General features: G+C 48.5%; 1 protein-coding gene across 3 annotated transcripts in view; it reads left to right on the top strand.

Moving 5' to 3' along the window:
- Positions 1-26,100, top strand: part of COPG2 (COPI coat complex subunit gamma 2) — a 126,110-nt gene that overhangs the window by 99,077 nt on the left and 933 nt on the right. For 2 of the 3 annotated variants that reach the window (XM_032483343.1, XM_032483342.1), the window contains exons 21-23: positions 24,604-24,701; positions 25,483-25,621; positions 25,916-26,014. In XM_032483343.1, the coding sequence (XP_032339234.1) occupies positions 24,604-24,701; positions 25,483-25,621; positions 25,916-26,014 (336 nt within the window). Of the gene's footprint in view, positions 1-24,603; positions 24,702-25,482; positions 25,622-25,915; positions 26,015-26,100 lie in introns of those variants that run through there. The other variant, XM_032483344.1, reaches the window with a different exon arrangement.

Genomic DNA, 26,100 nt, shown 5'->3' with positions numbered 1-26,100 from the left:
CACCTTCCGCTCAGCCCAGCTCCATCATCTCTGCTTCAGACCCACTGCACCGACCCTGCACGCCCCGCCCCCGACCCCCGCTCATGAGCCAGGCTGCGCTCTCCTCCCAGGTCCCCACGGTGTCGCTCCTTTAACTCTCACGTTTCCATCCAGACCCCTCGTTGCACACTCTCCTGACCCAGCTCTCGGGAAACCCCTGCCTGATTCCCCTTTTTCCTTTCACCTTCTTCTCACCTCCTTGCCCCCACACCTGGCAGCCCCACTCCCGACACCATCACACTGAGTCTGGACCCGCACAGAGCCCTGGGCACCGCTGTCCGCCCTCCTTCTCTCCTCCTCCCTCCGATTGCTCTTCTCTCCCCCAGAGCCTCTCCTGCACTTTTGTGTCCCATCTCTTCTCATGCCCACACCCCTCCTATCCCGCACACATCATGACTCAGGCAGGTGACAATATCTTTGGTCTAACTCTCTTTCTAGGTGCTTGTCACTGTCCCTTTCAAAAGTTTACCCCTCCTCATTCAGCTCTGTGACACCTTATGGTCGTACTGTCCAGCTGTGTCTCCTGACAGCCAGGTGTTTCCCTTCTGCCTTCCCTGCAGCCCCTCTCCCTCGTCCTCTCTGGGTGGATTCAGTGGTCTCACCCTCCCTCATCTCAGCGTAGTCATCACCCCCAGCACTGGACTTGCAGTCATTCCATAAGCTCAAAGTAGATGATTTTCTCAGTGCCTGGAGCTCCTTCTCCCTTCCCCACCATCCCCACTGATCCCAACCCTGCCCTCACATCCAATCCAGTCAAACTCAATTTGTACCCCAATCCTGAACCCTGTCCCAGACCACACCCCACCCTGGATCCATATTAAAGAGCCTGGCCAAAAAGTTCTACCCTTGCCACAATATTCCAGGTGTAGCAGCAGCCACTGCTCCCGCCCGCTGCTAGCCACCCCTTTCCACTCCTCCTTCCTCATGCCTCTGCTCCCCCTGGCTGGTCCCGAATCTCTGAAGTTCCTTCTGGTTGGCACCTCTGACATCTGCCTGGATTCCTACCTGCCACCTCCTCCTTCTCATTGCTCCCCCTGTTGGTGTCCAGCCTGTCTCCCTTCCACTGCGCTCCAGTCTCCACCCTCCCCGGGGTGCCTCTCATCACCTGTCTCTGGCAGGTGACTCTCCCGTCATGCCACATCAAGGCTCCACTTGGACATTCCTTCCTGAGACCCTTCCTCATGCAACCCATTTCTTCCTTTTCCCTCCCTGTCCAGGGAAAGTGCCCTCCTCTTCTCTAGGAACCATGATCTCAGAGTTCCCCAGTGCCCGTCATTAAGTTGCACGGGGTCATCCCTTCTCTGTCGGGGTGCTCCCTCCTTGGACCTGCTATCACGCTCACACTCTTTCCTCCCCTTCCCTGCCACATCCTTTCCAAAACCATCTGCTGTCTCCTATCCAGCGTTTACACTGACTCGGGCCACCAATTCCCTTTAGACTCCCTTTTCTTCTCCCTGCCTCTCCTTCCTTCTTCTGTTGTTGTCTCTAATCCAGCCATTGCCCTCAGGGCTTTATCAAGCTCACACTTCCTCCCCCTCTTTTATCCCAGGCCTCCACTGCTTCTGTTTCACCTCCATCAGGCTTTAAGAAGCACCCTTGCCAACCGTCCTTGGCCTCCCACTCCCCGATGATGCAGTCCTGATCCTCACTTTGCCCCGTTTCCCTCTTGGCCATGCTCCCCTCACAAAACCCATGTGCAGGTTTTAAGACCCTCCTCTCACTCTCCATCCCATTCTGCCTGCCCCCTCTGTAGTCCATCAGATCCAGCCTCCCGACCCACAGACCCCCTTCTCCCACGGCCCCGCCCTCCCACTGCGTGCTCTCTCCCTCGGCCACTTTGCTGCCCACGTTACCTTCTCGGACTAGACCTCTGACACCCCACAGATTTTGTTGGTCCCCCTCTTTCCCAGCTTTCCTGTGTGGAGTCTCCACCACACGTTAGACCTCCACTCTTTGCAACCCCCCTGGAATAACAGATGCGTGAATTCAGTGATCGTTGCAAACTGTCACCTCTGCCTTGATTCCTGCTCACTCCTCCATTTCTAAGCATATCTGCTACCCACCCGCTGGACTCCACCCACATGCGTCCATACCCAGGTCCGAGATTACCTGCCAGCGGTTTCTGTGCAGGATCCGTCTCAATGTGACACGCGGCCCTGTTCCCTCAGTTTCACCCCGTCACTGGGTCCCCTTTCCCTACGTGCTCCTGAGGGCCCCAGGTATTCAAACACCGAGGCGTGGGGTCTCTGCTCTGCTGCCTAGCCTCAGTACCGCATAAGCCTGTCCTCTGGCCCCTCAAGGTCGGCCGACAGCCCCAGTCTGGGAGCGCTGCGTGTGGCCTTCCCCTTTGCCGCGGCGCCTCCTTGACTGTGCCTGAGCCCGAGGACCTGCGTGAGCTTTTCTCCCCTCTTCCGTCCCTTTCTCTTCCCGCATGACTCGCTCCTGGGGACCACCATCTCACGGCTGCTCCAGACCCCACTAACTCCCTTTTCCTACTCTGGGTGTGGACTGAACCTTACTAGGCCCATCCTGCCTTTTTCTTACACTCGTGTGTTTGGCAGCCCCTCTGCTCCATCTTCCACTGCTTCCCTGCCGCCTCTGCCAGTCACGCGACAGAGTCAGCGGTCCTTCCTTACATCTTCCCTTCCTGCCCTGCACTCATGCTTCCTCCGTTGCCATTCTCTCCATCCCAGTGTCCTGTCCTAAATCCACAGCTGTCCCAAGTCACCCCTAAGCACCCTTCCTTTTTTGGTCCACCATTTTGGAGATGGTCATTGCTTCTCTGGGCTTTTCTCTGACTTTCCATCATCTCATCCCACCATCCCAGGTTCCCTGCTGGCCTTACCCACATTGTGCCCTGCCTCCTGCATGGGGTTTGCCACAACTGTGGCTCACTTTTGGAGGCAGAATGTCTGTGTTCTCCACATCCACTTCTCCTTCAGGCTCTCTGTAATCCCTCTCTTGATGCAGTACACACTCTGATCCTCTCAACAAGCCTCTCATTCTTTAGCTGCAAGGGACCATCACCTGCCCATCCCCCCCCCCCCCGGACCGCCTCTCCTCTGCCACACTCCCCCAGGGGGAGACGGCGCCCCTGATCTGCACCCTGGCTCCTGCTTTGCCCTCTCTCTCACGTGCGGCACTTTCAGCTACGGGCTGTGAGTCTTCCGGCCGGATTCAGCCGTCTTCTCTGCCGTCTCCTCCCTGCTCGTTCTCCCATCCGCTGCTCAGCCCAGGTCGGTCATCTTTGCTTCGGACACACTAGACTGAATCCAGCCTCCGCCCCCCAGCCCGTGCTCATGTCCTGTGAACCCAGGCTATGCTTCCTCCAGGCCCCGCCACATAACCTTTCATGTTTCCATTCAGACCCCTTTGATTCACGCTCTTCGAGCACAGCTCTTGGGGAACCCTTCCCCTGATTCTCCTGCCTTTATCCTTTCATCACAGCACTTTTGCCTTTTGCCCTCCCCCTCTTGCCTCCACACCCGCCAACCCCCACATCCCCTCCACAGAGCCCTGGACACTGCTTCTGACCTCCTTCTCTTCCCTCCCGGGCTGTCATCTCTCTCCCAGATGCTCTCCTTCAGTGTTGTCCCGTCTCTTCCACCCCTTCCTTTGCTACGTACATCCCCTGCGGTGCCCTGCGCTCACGTATGCACACCTAGCTTCCTTTCAGTTGCCACTCCCATCTCTCAGCCTTATATCACAAGCATCCTCAGCTCTGGGACCAAAAAGTTGGCACTTCACTCCCGGTCCATTGATGCTAATACAAGCCCACCCCCCATCATTCCAGAGGCCCTGTTGGCTACATCCATTTGCTCGCTGTCTGCCTGGTCCTGAGTCCTTTTCCTCCACGTCTCCCAGTCTTGACTCTGATGCCTGCATCTGCCCCCACTCAGCGGCTCACCTGCTCGTGCCCGCCCACCCCCCCCCACTGCCCAGCTCTCCACCTTGCCCCCCCCCCCCAGTGATTCTCACCCGAGGATGCATGACCCCCAAGGCTGGCCTATCAACATCATCTTTCAGGAATGTTTTTGTGTTTTCTGTTTGGATTTTTTTGGTTTTGTTTTTGTTTTGAGCAGAGCACTGCTCACCCTCAGATGTGTTGCTAGGCCTCCCTTGGGGTCCATGCCCACAGCCCTCCCTCGGGTGAAATTCACCCCCCCCCTCGGGAAGAATCACTGCTGTGCACAACCAGCCTGGCCCCCTGGGCTGCCCTCTCCCCTTGCCCGCCCCTGGCTTCCAGCAGTTGCCACTGACATTTGTTCCTCAAAGATACCAGCACGGAGCCCACTCTTACACTGCCCGGCACTGTCCTCTTGAACCACCACATGGCCTTTCATATCTACTCTCTGGCACTCAACATGCCCCAAACCCCAGTCTGCATTAGAACACCATTCTTTTCACATACTCCTTCTGCCTCCCCCATCCTTTAAGATTCTCAGGCATTGGTACAGTATCTTTGGTCCAAATCTGGTGCATCTTGGCACTTGCCATTGTCCCTTTTTCTGCTTTACCCTCCTCATGTCAGACCCGTAACACCGTCCCCCTGCAGAGCCCTGCCCCTGTCGTCCTCACGTTCCTCTGTGATTCCCGCCAAGCAGACCTTTCCCATCCTCCTCTCCTGCAGCTACTCTCCTCTGTCCTCTCTGGGTGAATTCACTGGTCTTCCCAATCCTCTCCTCAACCTGCAGTCATCACCCCAACACCGGACCTGTACTCAGTCCAGAAGCGCAGCTAAAGATGCTTTTCTTAGTGCCTGGAGATTGGCTCATGCCCCAACCCACCACCTCACACCCACACCCATTAATCCCAACCCTGCCCTCCCAGCCAACCCAGCCAAAGCCCACCCTAACCCATTCCTCTCCCCTTTACCCCATTCCCAGTCCATTCCCAGCGGATCCATATTAAAGAGCCTGGCCAAAAAGTTCTACCCTCCCCACAACATTCGATGCTCTTAGGAGCAGCCACTGCTCCCACCCACTACTAGCCACCCCTTTCCACTCCTCCTTCCTCATGCCTCTGCTCCCCCTGGCTGGTCCCGAATCTCTGAAGTTCCTTCTGGTTGGCACCTCTGACATCTGCCTGGATTCCTACCTGCCACCTCCCTCTTCTCATTCCTTCCCCTGTTGGTGTCCAGCCTGTCTCCCTTCCACTGCGCTCCACTCTCCACCCTCCCCTGGGTGCCTCCCATCACCTGTCTCTGGCAGGTGACCCTCCCGTCATGCCACATCAAGGCTCCACTTGGACATTCCTTCCTGAGACCCTTCCTCATGCGACCCATTTCTTCCCTTTACCAACCTGGCCCAGGGAAAGCGCCCTCCTCTTCTCTAGGAACCATGATCTCAAAGCTCCCCAATGCCCGTGATTGAGTAGAACGGGGTCATCCCTTCTCTGTCGGGGTGCTCCCTCCTTGGACCTGATCGCACACTCACACTCTTTCCTCCCCTGCCCTGCCACGTCCTTCCCAGAACCATCTGCTGTCTCCTGTCAGGTTCTTCCACTGGCTCAGGCCACTACCTCTCCTTTATCCTCAGGCTTCCTTATTCTCATCCTCACCTCATCTCATCCTCCTCCTCTTCTCTCTTCCCTTGTAATCAAGCCACTGCGCACAACTCTTTACACCAAGCGAGTGCTTCCTCCTCTTCTTCCTTTCCTGGCCTCCACTGCTTCCATCTCTCCTCCTTTGGGCCCGGGACGCACCCCTGCCCATCAGCCTTGCGCTCCCACTCCCCGATGACATCCAGACCCCCCCTTTGCCCTCCTTCTCTCTAGGCCACCATCCCCTCATGTACAGATTTTAAGACCCCACTCTCACGCTCCGTCCCATTCTGCCTTGCCCCCTCTGCTGTTCCCTGGATCCAGCCTCCCAAACAAGAGCCCCTGCTGCTCAAGCCCTCACCGTCCTGCCCTCTGCTCGCTCCCTCTGTGCTGCCCCCATTACCTTCTCAGGCCAGACCCCTGACACCCCACTGGTTTCGGAGGTCCCCCTCCTCCCTCCTTCCCTGTGTGCCGCCCCCACCACATGCTGGACCTGCACCCTTCCCAACACCCCTGGAAGAGCAAAAGCTCAGTCAGTGATGGTTGGGCAATGTCAGCTCAGCCTGCTCCTCCCCGACTCCGCTGCCATTTTACGCACGTTTGCTGCCTGCACTCTGCACTGCAGCCACAGGAGCCCAGCCCAGATCCCTGAGGTTACCTGCCAGTGGTTTCTCTGTAGGGTCCGGCTTAATGTGCAGTGACACCCAGGTTCCTCAGTTTTAGCGCAGCCATTGGGTTTCCTTTCCCAGGTCTTCCGATGCTCCGGCTATGAGGTCTCACCTCTGCACTGCAGCTCCTGGCCCGTCTCAGTACCGCACGTACCCCCTCCCCCTGACATCTGCCGAAGTCCCACATTGAGAGCTCTTCAGGCTGCCTTTCCCCTTCCACGGTGCCCCCTTCGCTGACCCTGGGCCCCTCAGACATTCCTAAGGTTCTCTCCCTTCTTCTGTGATTCCCGTCCCCGGTCTCGTCCCTTCTGCCCCCTGAGCAATGCCCCTACCACCTGTCAGTCATGAGAAGGATGCAGCGCTCTTTTCCTTGACCAGCCCTCATGCTCCTGGGATGGCCAGCTTCCCTGTCCGCAGTGTCCTGTACTGAGTCCATCTGCCATCCAGATTTCCCCCTAAGCGCCCTAACCTTGCCGAGTCCGCCAGACGGGAGAAGGTCACTGCTTCTCCGGCCTTCTCTATGACCTTTCCTCTCGCCGTGCCCTGTCTCCAACATTTTCGATGGCCACTACCTCTACGACCTCGACCTCGTTCTCCTCTGGCCTCACCCCGCCTCTCCCGAGTTCCTCGCGTGCCTCACCTGCGCTGTGCTCCTCCTCCTGCCCACTCGGGGGCAGGGACCCTGGATTCTCCACATCCACTGGGCTTCCTCTCCCCTTTCCTGCCCACTCGGGGGCAGGGACCCTGGATTCTCCACATCCACTCTCTCCTGTGTGTTCCCTGATGCCCTCCACAGGCCTTTCCTTGCCCGGCGCCATCGCCTGCCCCTCCGCCCTCTCCTGGCCCGTTGGACCACCTCTCCTCCACCACACTCTCCCAGTTGTTCGAGGCCGCCGCTCACCTGGTCACCTACATCCTCGGCCCGCTTTCAGGGTCTCTCCTGCTCTCCCGCTACTGCACACATAGCAAAGGAACTGTGCTACCTGATCCGTGTGACATTCTTGCAGCTACCGTCTGTGAGTCTTCCAGCTGGACTCAGTACTTTCCTGTGCTGCGTGCTCCCTTCTTGACGACCCCCCCCCCACCTTCCGCTCAGCCCAGCTCCATCATCTCTGCTTCAGACCCACTGCACCGACCCTGCACGCCCCGCCCCCGACCCCCCGCTCATGAGCCAGGCTGCGCTCTCCTCCCAGGTCCCCACGGTGTCGCTCCTTTAACTCTCACGTTTCCATCCAGACCCCTCGTTGCACACTCTCCTGACCCAGCTCTCGGGAAACCCCTGCCTGATTCCCCTTTTTCCTTTCACCTTCTTCTCACCTCCTTGCCCCCACACCTGGCAGCCCCACTCCCGACACCATCACACTGAGTCTGGACCCGCACAGAGCCCTGGGCACCGCTGTCCGCCCTCCTTCTCTCCTCCTCCCTCCGATTGCTCTTCTCTCCCCCAGAGCCTCTCCTGCACTTTTGTGTCCCATCTCTTCTCATGCCCACACCCCTCCTATCCCGCACACATCATGACTCAGGCAGGTGACAATATCTTTGGTCTAACTCTCTTTCTAGGTGCTTGTCACTGTCCCTTTCAAAAGTTTACCCCTCCTCATTCAGCTCTGTGACACCTTATGGTCGTACTGTCCAGCTGTGTCTCCTGACAGCCAGGTGTTTCCCTTCTGCCTTCCCTGCAGCCCCTCTCCCTCGTCCTCTCTGGGTGGATTCAGTGGTCTCACCCTCCCTCATCTCAGCGTAGTCATCACCCCCAGCACTGGACTTGCAGTCATTCCATAAGCTCAAAGTAGATGATTTTCTCAGTGCCTGGAGCTCCTTCTCCCTTCCCCACCATCCCCACTGATCCCAACCCTGCCCTCACATCCAATCCAGTCAAACTCAATTTGTACCCCAATCCTGAACCCTGTCCCAGACCACACCCCACCCTGGATCCATATTAAAGAGCCTGGCCAAAAAGTTCTACCCTTGCCACAATATTCCAGGTGTAGCAGCAGCCACTGCTCCCGCCCGCTGCTAGCCACCCCTTTCCACTCCTCCTTCCTCATGCCTCTGCTCCCCCTGGCTGGTCCCGAATCTCTGAAGTTCCTTCTGGTTGGCACCTCTGAGATCTGCCTGGATTCCTACCTGCCACCTCCTCCTTCTCATTGCTCCCCCTGTTGTTGTCCAGCCTGTCTCCCTTCCACTGCGCTCCAGTCTCCACCCTCCCCGGGGTGCCTCTCATCACCTGTCTCTGGCAGGTGACTCTCCCGTCATGCCACATCAAGGCTCCACTTGGACATTCCTTCCTGAGACCCTTCCTCATGCAACCCATTTCTTCCTTTTCCCTCCCTGTCCAGGGAAAGTGCCCTCCTCTTCTCTAGGAACCATGATCTCAGAGTTCCCCAGTGCCCGTCATTAAGTTGCACGGGGTCATCCCTTCTCTGTCGGGGTGCTCCCTCCTTGGACCTGCTATCACGCTCACACTCTTTCCTCCCCTTCCCTGCCACATCCTTTCCAAAACCATCTGCTGTCTCCTATCCAGCGTTTACACTGACTCGGGCCACCAATTCCCTTTAGACTCCCTTTTCTTCTCCCTGCCTCTCCTTCCTTCTTCTGTTGTTGTCTCTAATCCAGCCATTGCCCTCAGGGCTTTATCAAGCTCACACTTCCTCCCCCTCTTTTATCCCAGGCCTCCACTGCTTCTGTTTCACCTCCATCAGGCTTTAAGAAGCACCCTTGCCAACCGTCCTTGGCCTCCCACTCCCCGATGATGCAGTCCTGATCCTCACTTTGCCCCGTTTCCCTCTTGGCCATGCTCCCCTCACAAAACCCATGTGCAGGTTTTAAGACCCTCCTCTCACTCTCCATCCCATTCTGCCTGCCCCCTCTGTAGTCCATCAGATCCAGCCTCCCGACCCGCAGACCCCCTTCTCCCACGGCCCCGCCCTCCCACTGCGTGCTCTCTCCCTCGGCCACTTTGCTGCCCACGTTACCTTCTCGGACTAGACCTCTGACACCCCACAGATTTTGTTGGTCCCCCTCTTTCCCAGCTTTCCTGTGTGGAGTCTCCACCACACGTTAGACCTCCACTCTTTGCAACCCCCCTGGAATAACAGATGCGTGAATTCAGTGATCGTTGCAAACTGTCACCTCTGCCTTGATTCCTGCTCACTCCTCCATTTCTAAGCATATCTGCTACCCACCCGCTGGACTCCACCCACATGCGTCCATACCCAGGTCCGAGATTACCTGCCAGCGGTTTCTGTGCAGGATCCGTCTCAATGTGACACGCGGCCCTGTTCCCTCAGTTTCACCCCGTCACTGGGTCCCCTTTCCCTACGTGCTCCTGAGGGCCCCAGGTATTCAAACACCGAGGCGTGGGGTCTCTGCTCTGCTGCCTAGCCTCAGTACCGCATAAGCCTGTCCTCTGGCCCCTCAAGGTCGGCCGACAGCCCCAGTCTGGGAGCGCTGCGTGTGGCCTTCCCCTTTGCCGCGGCGCCTCCTTGACTGTGCCTGAGCCCGAGGACCTGCGTGAGCTTTTCTCCCCTCTTCCGTCCCTTTCTCTTCCCGCATGACTCGCTCCTGGGGACCACCATCTCACGGCTGCTCCAGACCCCACTAACTCCCTTTTCCTACTCTGGGTGTGGACTGAACCTTACTAGGCCCATCCTGCCTTTTTCTTACACTCGTGTGTTTGGCAGCCCCTCTGCTCCATCTTCCACTGCTTCCCTGCCGCCTCTGCCAGTCACGCGACAGAGTCAGCGGTCCTTCCTTACATCTTCCCTTCCTGCCCTGCACTCATGCTTCCTCCGTTGCCATTCTCTCCATCCCAGTGTCCTGTCCTAAATCCACAGCTGTCCCAAGTCACCCCTAAGCACCCTTCCTTTTTTGGTCCACCATTTTGGAGATGGTCATTGCTTCTCTGGGCTTTTCTCTGACTTTCCATCATCTCATCCCACCATCCCAGGTTCCCTGCTGGCCTTACCCACATTGTGCCCTGCCTCCTGCATGGGGTTTGCCACAACTGTGGCTCACTTTTGGAGGCAGAATGTCTGTGTTCTCCACATCCACTTCTCCTTCAGGCTCTCTGTAATCCCTCTCTTGATGCAGTACACACTCTGATCCTCTCAACAAGCCTCTCATTCTTTAGCTGCAAGGGACCATCACCTGCCCATCCCCCCCCCCCCGGACCGCCTCTCCTCTGCCACACTCCCCCAGGGGGAGACGGCGCCCCTGATCTGCACCCTGGCTCCTGCTTTGCCCTCTCTCTCACGTGCGGCACTTTCAGCTACGGGCTGTGAGTCTTCCGGCCGGATTCAGCCGTCTTCTCTGCCGTCTCCTCCCTGCTCGTTCTCCCATCCGCTGCTCAGCCCAGGTCGGTCATCTTTGCTTCGGACACACTAGACTGAATCCAGCCTCCGCTCCCCAGCCCGTGCTCATGTCCTGTGAACCCAGGCTATGCTTCCTCCAGGCCCCGCCACATAACCTTTCATGTTTCCATTCAGACCCCTTTGATTCACGCTCTTCGAGCACAGCTCTTGGGGAACCCTTCCCCTGATTCTCCTGCCTTTATCCTTTCATCACAGCACTTTTGCCTTTTGCCCTCCCCCTCTTGCCTCCACACCCGCCAACCCCCACATCCCCTCCACAGAGCCCTGGACACTGCTTGTGACCTCCTTCTCTTCCCTCCCGGGCTGTCATCTCTCTCCCAGATGCTCTCCTTCAGTGTTGTCCCGTCTCTTCCACCCCTTCCTTTGCTACGTACATCCCCTGCGGTGCCCTGCGCTCACGTATGCACACCTAGCTTCCTTTCAGTTGCCACTCCCATCTCTCAGCCTTATATCACAAGCATCCTCAGCTCTGGGACCAAAAAGTTGGCACTTCACTCCCGGTCCATTGATGCTAATACAAGCCCACCCCCCATCATTCCAGAGGCCCTGTTGGCTACATCCATTTGCTCGCTGTCTGCCTGGTCCTGAGTCCTTTTCCTCCACGTCTCCCAGTCTTGACTCTGATGCCTGCATCTGCCCCCACTCAGCGGCTCACCTGCTCGTGCCCGCCCACCCCCCCCACTGCCCAGCTCTCCACCTTGCCCCCCCCCCCAGTGATTCTCACCCGAGGATGCATGACCCCCAAGGCTGGCCTATCAACATCATCTTTCAGGAATGTTTTTGTGTTTTCTGTTTGGATTTTTTTGGTTTTGTTTTTGTTTTGAGCAGAGCACTGCTCACCCTCAGATGTGTTGCTAGGCCTCCCTTGGGGTCCATGCCCACAGCCCTCCCTCGGGTGAAATTCACCCCCCCCCCCTCGGGAAGAATCACTGCTGTGCACAACCAGCCTGGCCCCCTGGGCTGCCCTCTCCCCTTGCCCGCCCCTGGCTTCCAGCAGTTGCCACTGACATTTGTTCCTCAAAGATCCCAGCACGGAGCCCACTCTTACACTGCCCGGCACTGTCCTCTTTGAACCATGCAGTCCCTTCAGCTGACACGTCCCAAACCCCAGTCTAGTTTCCAGAGTTCTATTTTCCATTTTCTTAGGTCTGTCCTCCCTCTGAGTCAAGAATCAGTGTTGAGTGTGACTTTCTTTTTACTTAACTTTCTAAACCATCCCTGATTGATTTCAGTGTTTTATGTTAATTGTTTTCAAAGTGCTTAGTGTTCACTGTGTTACCGCTGAACTTTGGGAACCTACTCATTGGAGCACACATTGTTTTCCACATTTAATATTTTGTAGTACACGCTCTAACCTTTTCCTGTCATCCCTTGTCCCTCTATTGCACTCTCATTGCCAGACTGTCTTCTGTCTCTTGTAGATCTTGTTTAAAACTTGAACCTTTGTTGAACTCAGCTATAAAAAGGTACACATACCCATAACCCCCTCTTCTTAACCTGATTTTCTTGTCATTCCCACTTAACGTTTTCTCCTCTTTTATTGATACTTAATATGGTTTAAGTTTATATACTGTGACAAGTTTGTCCCGCCACCTTACTCACTCTTCCCCTCCCTCGCACACAGTGGGCTTAATGTAATCTTTTCTTTCACTGTCTCTGTCTGTAATCCGCGCAGTGTTCCTCTCCTTTGTCCCACGTGTATTTCCTCTATTATTGAATAAGGATATTTTCATCTCATTTCTGTTTCTTCTCAGGGACTCCTTTAGTCCTGTGTGTAACTCTCGCTCTGCATGTCTGTCTTGTACCTCTCTCTTCTCTGCTGTGTTTAAACCAGCTGCCTCATCCGGCCCCCATTCCATTTGTCCAGTACCATGTTTCTCATGAAGTTAGAAGTCCTTTCTAGATATGGATGTGCAGTTTTCAATCCCATGCCATGGCACCCTTCCCCCCATGACACCTGAATTCCTCTTTATCTATTTCTTAACCTCTTTTCCCTTCCTTTGTTTAGAATTGGATTGAATGTACAACTCAGTCTGACTTTCCCACTTTGCCCTCTTCTAATATTCCGCTCTAATGCATGTATTTGCCCTCTGACTCGCTTCCATCCTGCCTTCACTTGCTTCAATACTTTTGGCCCATCTTTAATCCTCTGTCCACTTCCTTCACTAATGCAATACTTCTACTGCCCTCAATAAGGGTCTCTTCATTGTGAAACTGTTTTACCCAATATTTAATCTACTTACTCTGAACTGTCTCTTCCAGACATTGCTCTTTTTACTTAGTTTCTATCACTATAGTCTTCCTTGTTCCATTAGATTGTAGAATGCCAAACCCTGTTTTTACTATGCCGTTCCTCACATGATCTTTCCCATCTAAAGTTAAATTCTGCTTTTCCACCCATTTTCTTTTTTTTTTCCCCTATTCTACCTTTTATTAACCATCCATATACTGAGTATGTACCATTCTCTATACATTCACTAATACCATCCTCTTTGGTTTCTCTTTTTTTTCTACATTCATTGCTCAATCCATTTCTGTATTTATTCTTTCTTACATATTTTGCTGAATTGCTTTGGTTTTCTATTCATTCCACTAGGATCCCTGTAACTTGCCTTGTTTTAGGTCCACTTTCCTGAACCTGTCTCTAACCTTTCTGTTGACTGCACTTTTTATGCAAACTTACTTTCCTGGATACTGACCTTATGTCTCACTTTCAGTTATCACTTTATCTCCCCGCTTTCTTCCTTTAAGAAATGCCTCACCACACAATTCTCTTCCTGACTCAGATCCTTCACAAGTACAAGCAATCTTCATTATCCTTGCTTTAAAATATGCTGAATAACAGTTTTTGTTAGTAAACACTTACACAGCATTATCTTAAATTTGAGAAAGCCCATAACCATTTTCCTTTAAAAAAAAACTATCATATTTTCTCAACCATCACAAAAACACCATTATAAAAACTTTTAAGTATTTCTTATACTATAAACCATTTTAAAGGATAACCATGTAATTATTTAACATAAAATTCATTCATTAGTGTACATGTTTGTTATGTAGTACAAAGTGACCCCATACTATGATATGATTGTAATTGCATTCTCCTTTTATACTGCCTGGAATAATAAAAGGTTCTCAAGAGAAATAACAAGTACATATACATCTTTAAAATACAACATATGAATAAGAAACTTTTGGGAAACATTTACTTACCAACTGGTGAACTGCTGGAGGTGTTCCACAGATATTGCAGGGAAGATGACAGGACTAATGCACAACATATTTAAAAACTCGGAGCACAGGAAGGAAGCCTATCAGCAGAAGAACTATGACCACAGCAAACATACACCATCCCGAACAGACCTGTGAACTCTGAAGTCTTTGCCAGCACAAGAATGCTAACTCACCGTACCGAGTTCCCCGAGCACATACACAGAGAAAAACTTTTCATGTTAACAAGTATTCTGATAGTAGTGGAGAGCTGGTGAAACCTGCATTCCTTCCTCTGGTCTCAGTAATATTTTCCATTTTGCATCTTGCATATTTAAAATGCGCCCTAATTCGTACATCCCTTCCCCAACTAGCATCTTTTTTTTTTATACAAGTCTTTGCAGTTGCTTCTTCCACTTTTAGCCAGTCCTGACATGATTCTTTAACATCTCAGCAAACTAACATCACACTCATAGGCGGGTCTTCCGTAACTCCTTTTGAATATTTGCCCTACCAGATCTTAAATATTTTCCTCATCTTTCACCCAGAGACTCTATAATATATCAGTGAATGCGGTGTTATTCTCTTGAGGTTTAATATCATGATCCTCAACCACTCCTCAACTGTAGTATTCATTTGTTCCACTAGAAAAAGTATCCAATCCACATCTTCTAAAAGGTCAATCAATGGTGATGTTTTTAAGATTTCCACCAATGGCTTATCAGGATTGATCTTTTTTTAAAAATGTCATGTTTGTTTTTCTTTTTTATAATTTTATTTACTATTATTTCTGTGGAGGTAATTAGGTTTGTTTATTTATTTATCTTTAGAGGAAGTACTGGGAATTGAACCCAGGGCCTTGTGCATGCTAAGCATGCGCTCTACCACTTGAGCTACATCCTCCCCCTAGGATTGATCCTAATCCATCACTTTTAACCTTTCCTAGCAAGCAATCACTTCAGTCGTAACTTTCCCACTAAAACTTCAAGAGCCATCCTGCCCAGGTCCTGTTCTTTTTCAGACCCCAGGTCCTCCTTCATTCTGCACAGAGTTCTGAGACTTGACAGTTATGTGTTTGTTTCATTCACACCTGATCTGTCTTGTTGCCATTCCATCTACTCAGAACTGCTCTCTAATTCATATAAGGCCCCTTTACTTACTTGCGATCCTCTCTACTTTCTTTTTATTCTGTCATGACCTTTGGCCTAAGTACGGAGCAGTAGCCGTTTCTCCCATCAGTATGACTATTTAAATAATGTTTTTCCATCCACAAGCAACTTGCACATTGGTCTTCTATTTCTTTTCTCCTTTCTTCTGCTGCTGCAAACTCCCTACATTTCCTCCAGCATTCCTTCTTCTTTCAGCAGAATCATTCCGGTGAATCTAATTCTCTCTTCTGGAATGTACACTTTTGATATTCAGCACTTAGAATTTAGCCTTCATCTTCCTTACGTCCTACACTCTGTACTGAAATCTGTTTCCACTCTCCATTGAGTCTGGACCTTCCTAAGATTCCTGCTCCAGCCTATTTGAAGTCACATTTAATCACGTTTAATCACTCTCTAACTTCTCACTCTATTGACTACACTGATTGCTTCAAATCTTTTTCCAACAAAGCTTTCTGAGCAGCAACACATCATACAAGTTCTTATCTAATGATATTCTCACCTCTTTCTTCAGTTGGTTGCCATCTGCCTTACCATAGAGCTCTTCACTGAACTTCTGATTCTGGTCTCTCAGTGTTCCTCCTCCTGGCCTTCTTCAGTACCTTTCCCTGTTCAACATTCTGCAGAACTGCATGCTCTGCACCTCAGCCTATAGCCTACACTCCTTCTCCTCATTTAGATTTCAGCCTCAATTTTTTTCTACTTTTTCCTTCTTTATCTTTTTAAAAACACATGTCTCAGTGGTTTCTCTCACAGCCAGTCCTAACATGATACTTTAATTTCTGAAGACTTTACCATCATACCTCAACGAGGTCTTCGTGATTTCCTTTATTTGCCCTATCATATACACACATATAATATTTTCAGCTTCCATCTCTAATCACAGTGATTACATTAATTAGTCTTCTCTTGAGTTATACTCCCACTCACTTCTTACCAAATACAGTTCATCTTTTCACCAGATAAACTACCACCCACACATTCTCCAGTTGGTCAAACCAACATCTTTCAGGTTGCTGTCAATGGCTTTTCATCAAGATTCATCCTAATCTTGCCCCTCTAACTGTTTTTATCAACCAAGCCCTTTAATTAAAATGTTCTGTTCCCCCCCAATTCATACACCTACTACCCTACTTTTTTATATCTTAAAATTATGCTATATATGATTGAGATTTTTTTAAAGAAATAAAACAATGTACATATAATTGAAACTTCCTTTGTACCACTTTAGAATTATTTACCTCTCTCCCTTCTAAGAGAAAATCACCAAATAATCTGATACTTTTCCTCATACATATTTTATAATTGTTATAAATATTCATATAAATATTCAATAGGTAATGCTGTCTTTGAGGGTTTTAAATATATGTAGATATATATAAATTCTTAAAAAAAATTTCTCCCATCAAGACTTTAATTGCTAGTCTACTTTCTAACTCCTGTTCACTCCTGTGCAGGCCTTTACTTCTCTCTCATTATATATACCACTCATTATAATCTTTAACACCAAACAGTTTTAACCAATTAGAACTCTCCTGAAATCTGACAGACTTCTCCATTTTGGGTCTCTTTAGTCCACATCTTATTTGCCTTTTTGCTCCTCTGACTACTGAGAACCCCACTAATTCATGCAGTGCTCCCATTACGTAGATTAAGACCCTCCTCTTCTTTCTCATTCTGTCACACTCTGCCATGTCTTCACTAGCCATTCAGCTGCTACCCTGTATCACAGCAGTGGAGACAGTATTTTTCTCCTAGGGTTTACTTCCCTAATGATTCCCAACCATTCCTCAAGAAACACAATCTTCTCTATAGACAAACACTGGCCCATGTTCCCAACTGGTCAATCCTGATGTGTTTTAAGAGTACTACAATGTCATTTTAGGAGAATTCATCATAATAAAACTCCCCTTAAACTTTCCTGTTAACTAAAAATAAATCTACTCACAGCATTAATGCCCTTCTCTAATTCCCACTTCTCTCCAGGTCCTTGAAACTCTGTTAGATGTACCATTCATTACCATTGGGCCTTCCCATCCAATTTGAGTATTCAAACCCATTTCAAGATCTCCATTCTTTCCTAAACTACTTCTACTGGTTTGGTGCATCAGATAAAGTAATTATCACTTAGAAAGTCACAACATTTTGTAGTCAACTAAATTAATTAATAAAAAGTAATGTCTTAATCAAAAAGTGTTCAGTGCATGTGATACTACAAATCATAAGGGTCTCATATGTTAGCCTAAATTATAATTTATATGTCTGTAGTTAATATTAAGATCATAAACTAACCTTACTTTGAGTTAGTTAATCGTCTTTATATATAAGGACATTTTAATTTTGAAATACCTGTGATATTATTTGCTACATTATAGAAGAAAAATCTCCATTCTGGGTCTCTTTATTACACACCTGATATGTATTGTTGCCACTCCGTTTACTCTAAAGACTTCTCTAGTTCATACAGTGGTCCTTTATGCAACTGACAAACTCTCTTCTTCTTATTCCAGCAGAACCTTGGTCTAAATATGGTGCCATAATCCACTAGTCAATTGATGCCATTTCTAAGATCATCCCTTCACAACTGCAGGAACCTTCACTTTGCTCTTCCATTCCTTTCCTCCTGTTTCTTATTTTGCCTTGGAGAAACATGCTGCCATGTCCCTCCTTTCAGCTTCCACCTGCATAGACATCATGCTTACAGATTCAGCTGTCCCTTTGGGTAGATACTCCCCTCCTGTCAGGCACTGGCTGCTCCACCCCTGCCGTCTCCCCTTTGTGTCCTACATTGTTTACTGCATCCGTTTGTACTCTCGGTGCAGCATAAACGTCCATAGGCTTCCTGCCACTGGCCCGTCTTGTGTGTCCATCCCACTTAGCCTGTTTCAGACCTTTCACCATATTGACCACACCTATTATTTCTAGTATTTTTCCAAAAAAGAACCCTGGACAGCAAAACCTCATACTCCAATTCTTACTTTGCTACATTTTTACCTTACTTTCTCTCCATCTTAATGCATAATTCTGACAAATATCCAACTCCCATTTCCTAATGTTCCCGTTTAGCCCTCTTTAATGCCCTTCCAGGTTTATTTTTCTACACTGCATGTTCTGTACCCTAGCCTCACTCACACACTTTTTCCTTATTTAGCTTCCAGCCTCCATCTTTTGCTCTTTCCTTCTTTGCTATTTTTTTCATACCATTCTCCTCAGCTGCTTCTCTCACTTTCTGCAAATCCTAATATATTTCCTTAATTTCTGAATCTATCTTTAACATCCCTTTTATAGGACTTTCTTTCCAATTTCCCTCTGGAGAATTCCCCCATGTATCTTAACCTTTCATAGTGATGAATGCCTAGTCTTTTTGAGGTTTCCTCCTCTCCTTATCCCCATTCTCTTCCTCACTCAACACCAATTTTCTACTCTTTAAACAAGTCTTTCCATTAGATTGTTTCTAACCTGTCTTCTCCCTTTCTCATCAAGATCTTCCCCAGGCCTGGTGCCATATGCTTCCCATTAGTATCAGTGACCATTTCTGTGTCAATATTAAGTGATACCTTGTCATCTGGCAGCAATTTTAACTTTGCTATTTTACTCCTTTTTCTTTATTTCACCTTAGAAAACTACCTTCTGTTCAGCACCACTCCTTCATTCAGAGACTACGCATATACACATCACTCCCATAATACGGTGCTCTTTCTAGATAAACGGATTCCTCATATTCAGCGTTCACTGATCAGACTCTGTGGACTGGATTATAGTTCCATCCCATGTTAGCCTCTCCACACAGCTTCCTGAACAGTTCCCCCTCATAATCTCAGCTCTTATTTAGCCACATTCCCTCCTTGCTCCCTCTCTCTCTGAGTGGCTGTGATCCGGATTAACATAAAATCACTGTTAAAGTTCCCACCCTCCCGTGTCCTGACAGTTGTCACTCTAGCGCTCTCTGATGCCCTCACCATCGGCCACGTTACTCTCCTGCAGGTCCCCCCCGGCCTGATTCATCTGGCCCTTTTCCCCTTTTCACTCTCCATTCTCTCCTCTCTTACAAGTCTCCTCAGTTGCTTCTGTAATTTTCAGCTAATCCTAATATGACAGCTTGCTAGCAAAGATTTTTTTTATCAGAATTACTTTTAATCTGCCTTCATCTAAAGCAGTGGCTCTCAAACTGCAGTTTGTTAAAATACACACTGCTGGGCCCCACCCCAAATTTCTGATTCAGTAGGACTGGTGGGGCCAAAGAATTCATATTGCTAAATATTCCTAGACAGTGCTGACAGAACACATTTTAAGAAGCACTGCTCTAAACTTTCCCTTCAACAAGCCCTTTAATTAAAAATTTCCCACCAGGGCTTCAAGAGCAAGTTTGCTTCTTTTCAGACCTTTATTTCTCTCCCATTTTGTCCACTAGTCATTGCAGTCCAGCTTATACCCCACATACGGACCAGCTAGGCCCATGTTCACATCTGATGGGATTCTTCATACTGGGATCTGTATGGTGCATGGAGTTTTTCTTAGTACCAGGCCACCTACTCAGAATCGCTCTCCAGTCTCTGCAACACTCCTCTTAGCTTTAGCCCCACTTCTTCTGTGTCTTTTGGCCCAAATATGGGATCTGCTCCCTCCAGTCAATACCTATCATTCTTCGGATGACCTTCTTTAATCTGGGGGCGCCTGTAATGTTACTCTCCCATTCCTTTTCCCTTGTTACCTGTCTTGCCCTAAAGAAATATACTACCTTATATCTTCAATTCCTCTTCTTTTTGCTACCATCTATATTCATTCAGGTGGATTCAGTCTCCTCCAGAACGGCACTCCCTAGCCAGGTTCTCTCCCCAGTAGCTGTCTAGGACTTTCAGAGAATCTTCACATGACAGAGTAAATAAGAATAACTTTAATGTGGCATTTGCATGATACGCATTTGTATCTCCCTTTGGTGGTTTGCCCTCCCACATGATTAGTTACATATAGTATAATTTCATCTACCATCTGTACATGGAAATAACAGAAGTTTTACTCTGGAGCTTACGTGATCCTTAGCCAGTCATCTCCCAGGATTAGTCATCCATGCTACAGAGAAATGACTCAGAGATTTTTATCCTCGTGTCTCTAAGGTTGCTGGTGTGTTTTTACATCAGGGTTCATATCTTAATCCATCTCCTTCTAACCCTCCTACCTAAAACTTCCCACCAAAACTTCCCATATTGTTCAGGCCCTATTCTTCCACCATATGTACTGCTTTTCACAGTCTGGTATTACAAGCCATCATTTGACCAAGCCGACCCATCGTAAAACCTCCCCCATGGGAAGCTCTCTCCCTCGTCTTGTCTGCCCGTGCCACTCCACCTGCTCTCTGCACCTCTTTGTATGGTGCTCCCTTTACAGAGCATCCAGTCTCTCCTTCCTTATCTAATCATGACCTTTGGTACAAGTACGGTGCCATATCCCTCCTGCCAGTACCTGCCAGCTTCAAAGGACCCCATCTCTTCTGTAGGCTCTTCCACCCTTTCCTTGACTGACCCTAGAGAAACACCTGTGCTACCTACACAGTTACTCGGCTTTTCAGCTGCCATCTTTATATCATTCCTCATGGACTGAGTTCTGTTTTCTTTCATCTTCCTTGTTTCCTCCACACTATTCTGAATACATTTGCCCTCTCAGTTCGGTGCCAACTTTCATGGGATTCCTTCCACTGGCCGTGGCTTGGATACATCCCATTTAGAATCTAACATTTCACTCACTGGTCACACTTGTTGCTTCAAATACCATTCAAGCAAAGGTCCCCAGACATCAGTGAGGGACTCCCTCGTTAATACCAGCCTTAGTAGCCACTTCCACCTCATTCTCTCTCCTTCTTTGGCTGTAATCTAGCTTAGCTCACACCTCTCTACTTCATATGCAGCCCTGCCATTTTCCAGTGTTCCTCATTCTGGCCCCCTTTAATGCCCTTCCCTACTCACACCGTATAGGCGGCACCCTGCTCAGATCCTGTGTCTTCCCTCTGTTTTCAGCTTCCAGCCTCCATCTTCCTTCTCTCTTCCTCCATGATATTGTCATACAAGTCTCCCTAGGAAATGTCTGTCACTTTTAGCCATGGCAGGGTCACTTCTAAGAACAACCAGTTTTAATGGCGCACTATGCAGTCATCTCCCATCTCTTAACTGCCCGTCACCCTTTCACTTACCATCTCTCTACAGAAGGAATGGATGCAGATTACCTCTCTTCAGATGGATTCCCTCAGAATCTTCACCCATTCCTCATCTACTACAATCATCTCTTCTCTGGACAAACACCTGTTCTCACCCTCTAGTAAGGAACCTCATCTCTGTAAAGTTGCCAGCAATAGGTTTTTCTCAGCATTCATCATAAGCAGCTTCTTTAAAACTTTTCTGTCACCCGAGTCCTTTAACAATTTCCCTCCAAATTGGTGCTTCAGGAGCTAATCTACTACTCAGGTCCTCACTCCTCACTCTCTGTATAATCCTCATTGCAGTACAGTCTCTACATCCAAATGTGACCAATTAGACCCGTTTTGAGCTCTGCCAGGATTCCCCATTCAAGATCCTAATTCCACAAATGCTCGCCACTCTATAGCATTTCCTTTCTTTGCTTCCAGTCTCTTTTCTTTCTTATTCCCTTGTGACTTTTGGCCCAGGAATGCTGTCTTGTTCTTCCAGCTGATGTCAGTTATTCCTTACCCACTCCTTGCCATCTGAGGGCAACTTTAACCTTATTTTTCTATACCTTTCTTCATTTCCCCCCATATTTATCCTTGAGAAAAACCTTACCTCCAGCATCCCTCCTGCCACATAGGTAGCATTTTCCTGACAGGCATGTAGTCCTCATTTTGGGCACCCACTGCTCGACTTGCTTTCATCTGCCTTGATTTCCTGCACACTTTCCTGCATCCGTTCCTTCTCGGCTCAGTCCAGACCTGTGTGGATTGCTGCGGCTGGCCTGTGTTTCAGGTCCATCCCTCCCGCCCTCTTTTGCCCTAGTGACCACATCCTTTTCTGTAACTGTCATTCCAACAAAGCATTCTGGGATCTCCTCATGACTCCATTTATTTAGTCCCGTGATGCCATATGCCACACTGCATGCCCTGCACCCCAGCCTAATTCACACGGCTCCTTCCTTTCTTAGCATCCATCTTTTCTCTGATTCCCTCCAGTGGCTGAGACCTGGCAACTCCCACCAGGGTTCCCGTGCTGATTCTGCATTTCTAAGTTTTTCTTCACACAAGTCTCCTCAGTTGTTGTCTCTTATTTTCAGTCAATCCTTATAAAATAAGCCTCATTTCTGAGAACAGTTTTAATGTAGATCTGCAGGGTATTCTCCTCTTACTCCTTCTGGTTTTCTGCCTTTCTTTGTTCATGAACCTTTCATCTTTAAATATGGCAGTGGACTCAGCATTATTATGTTGGCATGGAAAGGCTCTCTCACCCCTCCTCCTCATCACCCAGCGTTACTCATCCTTTCTCACAACAGTGACACTGCTCCCAATGGTTTTTACTGGAGTTCACCTTAGATTCCCTGTAACCTCACTGTATTAACCAAACCATTTGTTCCAGGAACATTATTTGTATTAATACCATTCCTATTTGCTTCCTTAATCCATTTCTCCTTATCACTTAGATATATGTCTTCTGTCTTTACTTATACGTAAAATCCAGTTTGCCCAGTCTGTGATCTACCATTGTTCCTGATTGTCTCCCCCTTTTCCTCTTCCTCATTTGCCTGCGGCCTCCATGAATGAAACTAGGGTTCATATCACCATCTGTTACTCAACATCTATCCTGCCTCTCTGTTTTTAATTTGATCATGACCTTCGTCTATACCACAATCCAATTTGCTCCTTTAATTTTTTTAAATACCTCAACTGACCCATTCTAGGTTTGTGTTTATTTCTACTTCTTTTCTTCTTCCTCCTTCCTCCTGCAGAACACCCTACCTTAACAAAGGTCATTCTTTCATCAGTCCCCTACTGTATTAAAATAGATTCTGTGGTCTCAATAGGTACACTTTCCTATATACAGGGGTCAACCCACTACTAACATCTATTAAATTTACTTGCTCTCTGAATTCAGATCTATTCTTCATAGGATTCCTACCAGTGGCTTTAATTATCCATAACATTTCAGTCTCTCGAATGCCTCAGCTCATTAGAGCCTGCTGGAAAATACCTAGTCTCCTTCATCTGAAATATAAGATATTTCAGATTTGTTCCTAAACAAATTTTCTTCTTAGCACCTGTGTATTAGCATCTCTCTTACTGTTTCCAATTACACCATGGCCTTTCTGGCCTTTCTTTTAGCTTGTGTACCTTCCTCTGCTTGCCAAAGCCCCTTTGCATCTTTTGAAATCCAGTTAAACTGTGTGTATATCCTTACAAATTTTTTAAATTTTTACCAGGCTGTTAATCCTGCACTCCCATGCAGCACTCCAAAACCTTATATTAGAGAACCTGTGACACTAAATTGTAATGTCATAGGTGTATCTAGGTAGATCTTACCCAATTCCTAGACAATGGGCTCGTGAGGAAGGAGCTCATGTCTCAGTCATCTTTTTATCTAAGGGTCTGGCACATTCGTTTACACCTTTTATTGTAAACATATTGACATTTTCCACATTTTGGATGAAGGGAGTGAGTTTAAATTAAGACTGAGCAAATAAAAGTCTCACTAGCCAGCCCGTCATATATGGTCTTTACATTTGAGTTTATTCTTTCTTGTTCCTGCCTATCCTCTAAATAACTTTCCAACTTCCCGATTTCTAGTATGTGTGTGTGTGTGTGTGTGTGTGCATGTAAAATCTACTTATAAGCCTTTTCCAGACCATGGATTAGACCCTAGATTCTAAATGCCTTCTCTTTATCCATGATTAATAAATCCTCTCCTTCAGACAGTTCAGAAACTCCTACCTTCTTCATGAAGACTTCATATTCCTTCATTTCTGATCATTTCCACCCATTATCTGAAAACATATAATTGCCCACTTGATTTTCCACTGTAAGACACTCATTTTACCAACATTAGAACTTCATTACTGACTGACCTAATCACTGTAGGTTGAAAGCTGTCACGAAGCCAGTTCATTCTGGTGACTTATGAACCCACTGTCCGTCCACAATCTACAGATATTAATGACAGTACCTCTAAACATACTGAGACTCCGATGGACTTGGCCAGTACTAATTTAATGATGTGTGCTTTTGACCATCCACATTTTATGCTTTGTTTATTGGCTCCCAAAGTAGTGGTTCTTACGTTTCGACAGGCATGGCCAAAAGCCCCTTTAAAAGTATCTCCCCTACTGCCGTCCTTACCTGCAGTCAGGTGCTCTACCGCTGAGCTATACCCCTGCTTTCTATATCTGAATAGGAAAACGGAGCCGTGCCCATGTGGTCTTCTCCATACCACTCACACCCACGGCGGGGCAAGTCCAGCCTACAGGCTGCTTGTAAGAACTACAGCCCTGGAAGCAGCCTGCACGTTTCACTGGACAGTACAGAACAGAGCTCAGGGCAGGTGGTGCTTCCTAAGCCACTGATGGGGACTGTGCTTGCGCTGCCCACCGACATAGGCTCACCTGTTCTTTTTCCTCCAGTTGCAGGCACCTTTAGCTGCACCATGAAGTTCACCGTCCGGGACTGCGACCCTGACACGGGGGTTCCAGTGGAGGAGGGGTATGATGATGAGTACGTGGTGAGTCTCCCCTGCACAGAGACTCACTTGGACCCCGTGAACCACGGAGGGACTTCTGCCTGGAGAGAATATTTTTCTAGGAACATATGACATCAACTTATGGGATTTTATTCTTTTCAAACAGATTACAGCTGAGGAGGACCTGGGCTACTCCTCCTCTGTAGTGGGAGTGCATCATGCCGCAGAGAATTGGGATTTACCACTTCATGACTGATTAAAACAAAACCCACTCTTTTTTGTCTTTATAATAGGGATAATTAAGACATGAAAATAATCACATTTTCATTGAAATTTTCACTGAGATCAGTTTTATTTAAACTACTGACTTCTTTGGTTTTGGGGGGAGTTTGTTGTTGTGCAGCAGCTTTTAGTTTGCTTATAATTGAACCACATTGTGGACTGAAAAGCCTTCACATTAGAATGCAGGGAAAAGTTTTTTAAAAAATCAACCTTTTAGTGAATGCGGAGTTCAGAAGGCCCTGTAGGGCCTGAACTCGGTGGTTACTTGTGGCAACCTGACTGCTCTGTACCCTCAGGCTACAGATGTTGATCTGAATATGGCTCTTGCCAGATGGCCTGCTTTCTTGCTCTCCTTTGCGAGGGCCTACACTATTAGATTTATCCAGGCTACAGAACTTAAAACTAGTTTGGTAGTAGAGTTTTTCTAGGCTCCTGCAAAGACTATAACACAGCATGATAAAACCAGATTAACTAGTCTCTTCCATCTTTGCTCTGTACTAAGAGGACTTTCATTTTCTGACCCCTGCTTATCACCCACCAGCTAGAAGATCTTGAAGTGACTGTGTCTGACCACATTCAGAAGGTAATGAAGCCTAACTTCGCTGCTGCCTGGGAAGAGATAGGAGACACCTTTGAGAAAGAGGAGACCTTTGCCCTCAGTTCTACCAAAACTCTTGAAGGTAAGAACAAGCTTGCTACCCATGTATATTGCCTGATAGCAGTCTAACACCTGATAGGCATCTTTGTTATTCCAGAAGGACTCCCTTTTCTTTAAATACTTCATAAACTGTTTCACTTAAAAGGCCAGAACCCTGTCCATCACCTGAGTCAACCAGTTTCCAGTCCTGCAGCCTCCCTCCACGCACTGGCACCAGCCCCAACCAGTGCACCCCCACCCCCAGCACACACCAGTGCAGAGGCAGGTCCCTACACTGACCTTTTCTGATACTGTTGCATCAATCTTCTCAACACAGAAGCTGTCAACAACATCATCACATTTCTGGGCATGCAGCCCTGTGAGAGGTCAGACAAAGTACCTGAGAATAAAAATTCCCATTCCCTCTATCTGGCAGGTAAGAGACTTCTATCATGTTCTCCCTTAATTTTGTTGCAAAATTTGATAGAAAAGGATGTGCATGGGCCTCTCACGCCCTGCTAC

Source organism: Camelus ferus, chromosome 7, assembly GCF_009834535.1.
Source record: "Camelus ferus isolate YT-003-E chromosome 7, BCGSAC_Cfer_1.0, whole genome shotgun sequence".
Classification (NCBI taxonomy): Eukaryota; Metazoa; Chordata; class Mammalia; order Artiodactyla; family Camelidae; genus Camelus; species Camelus ferus.
Note: the sequence above shows the minus strand (reverse complement) of the source record. Positions and strands in the feature narration are given on the sequence as shown.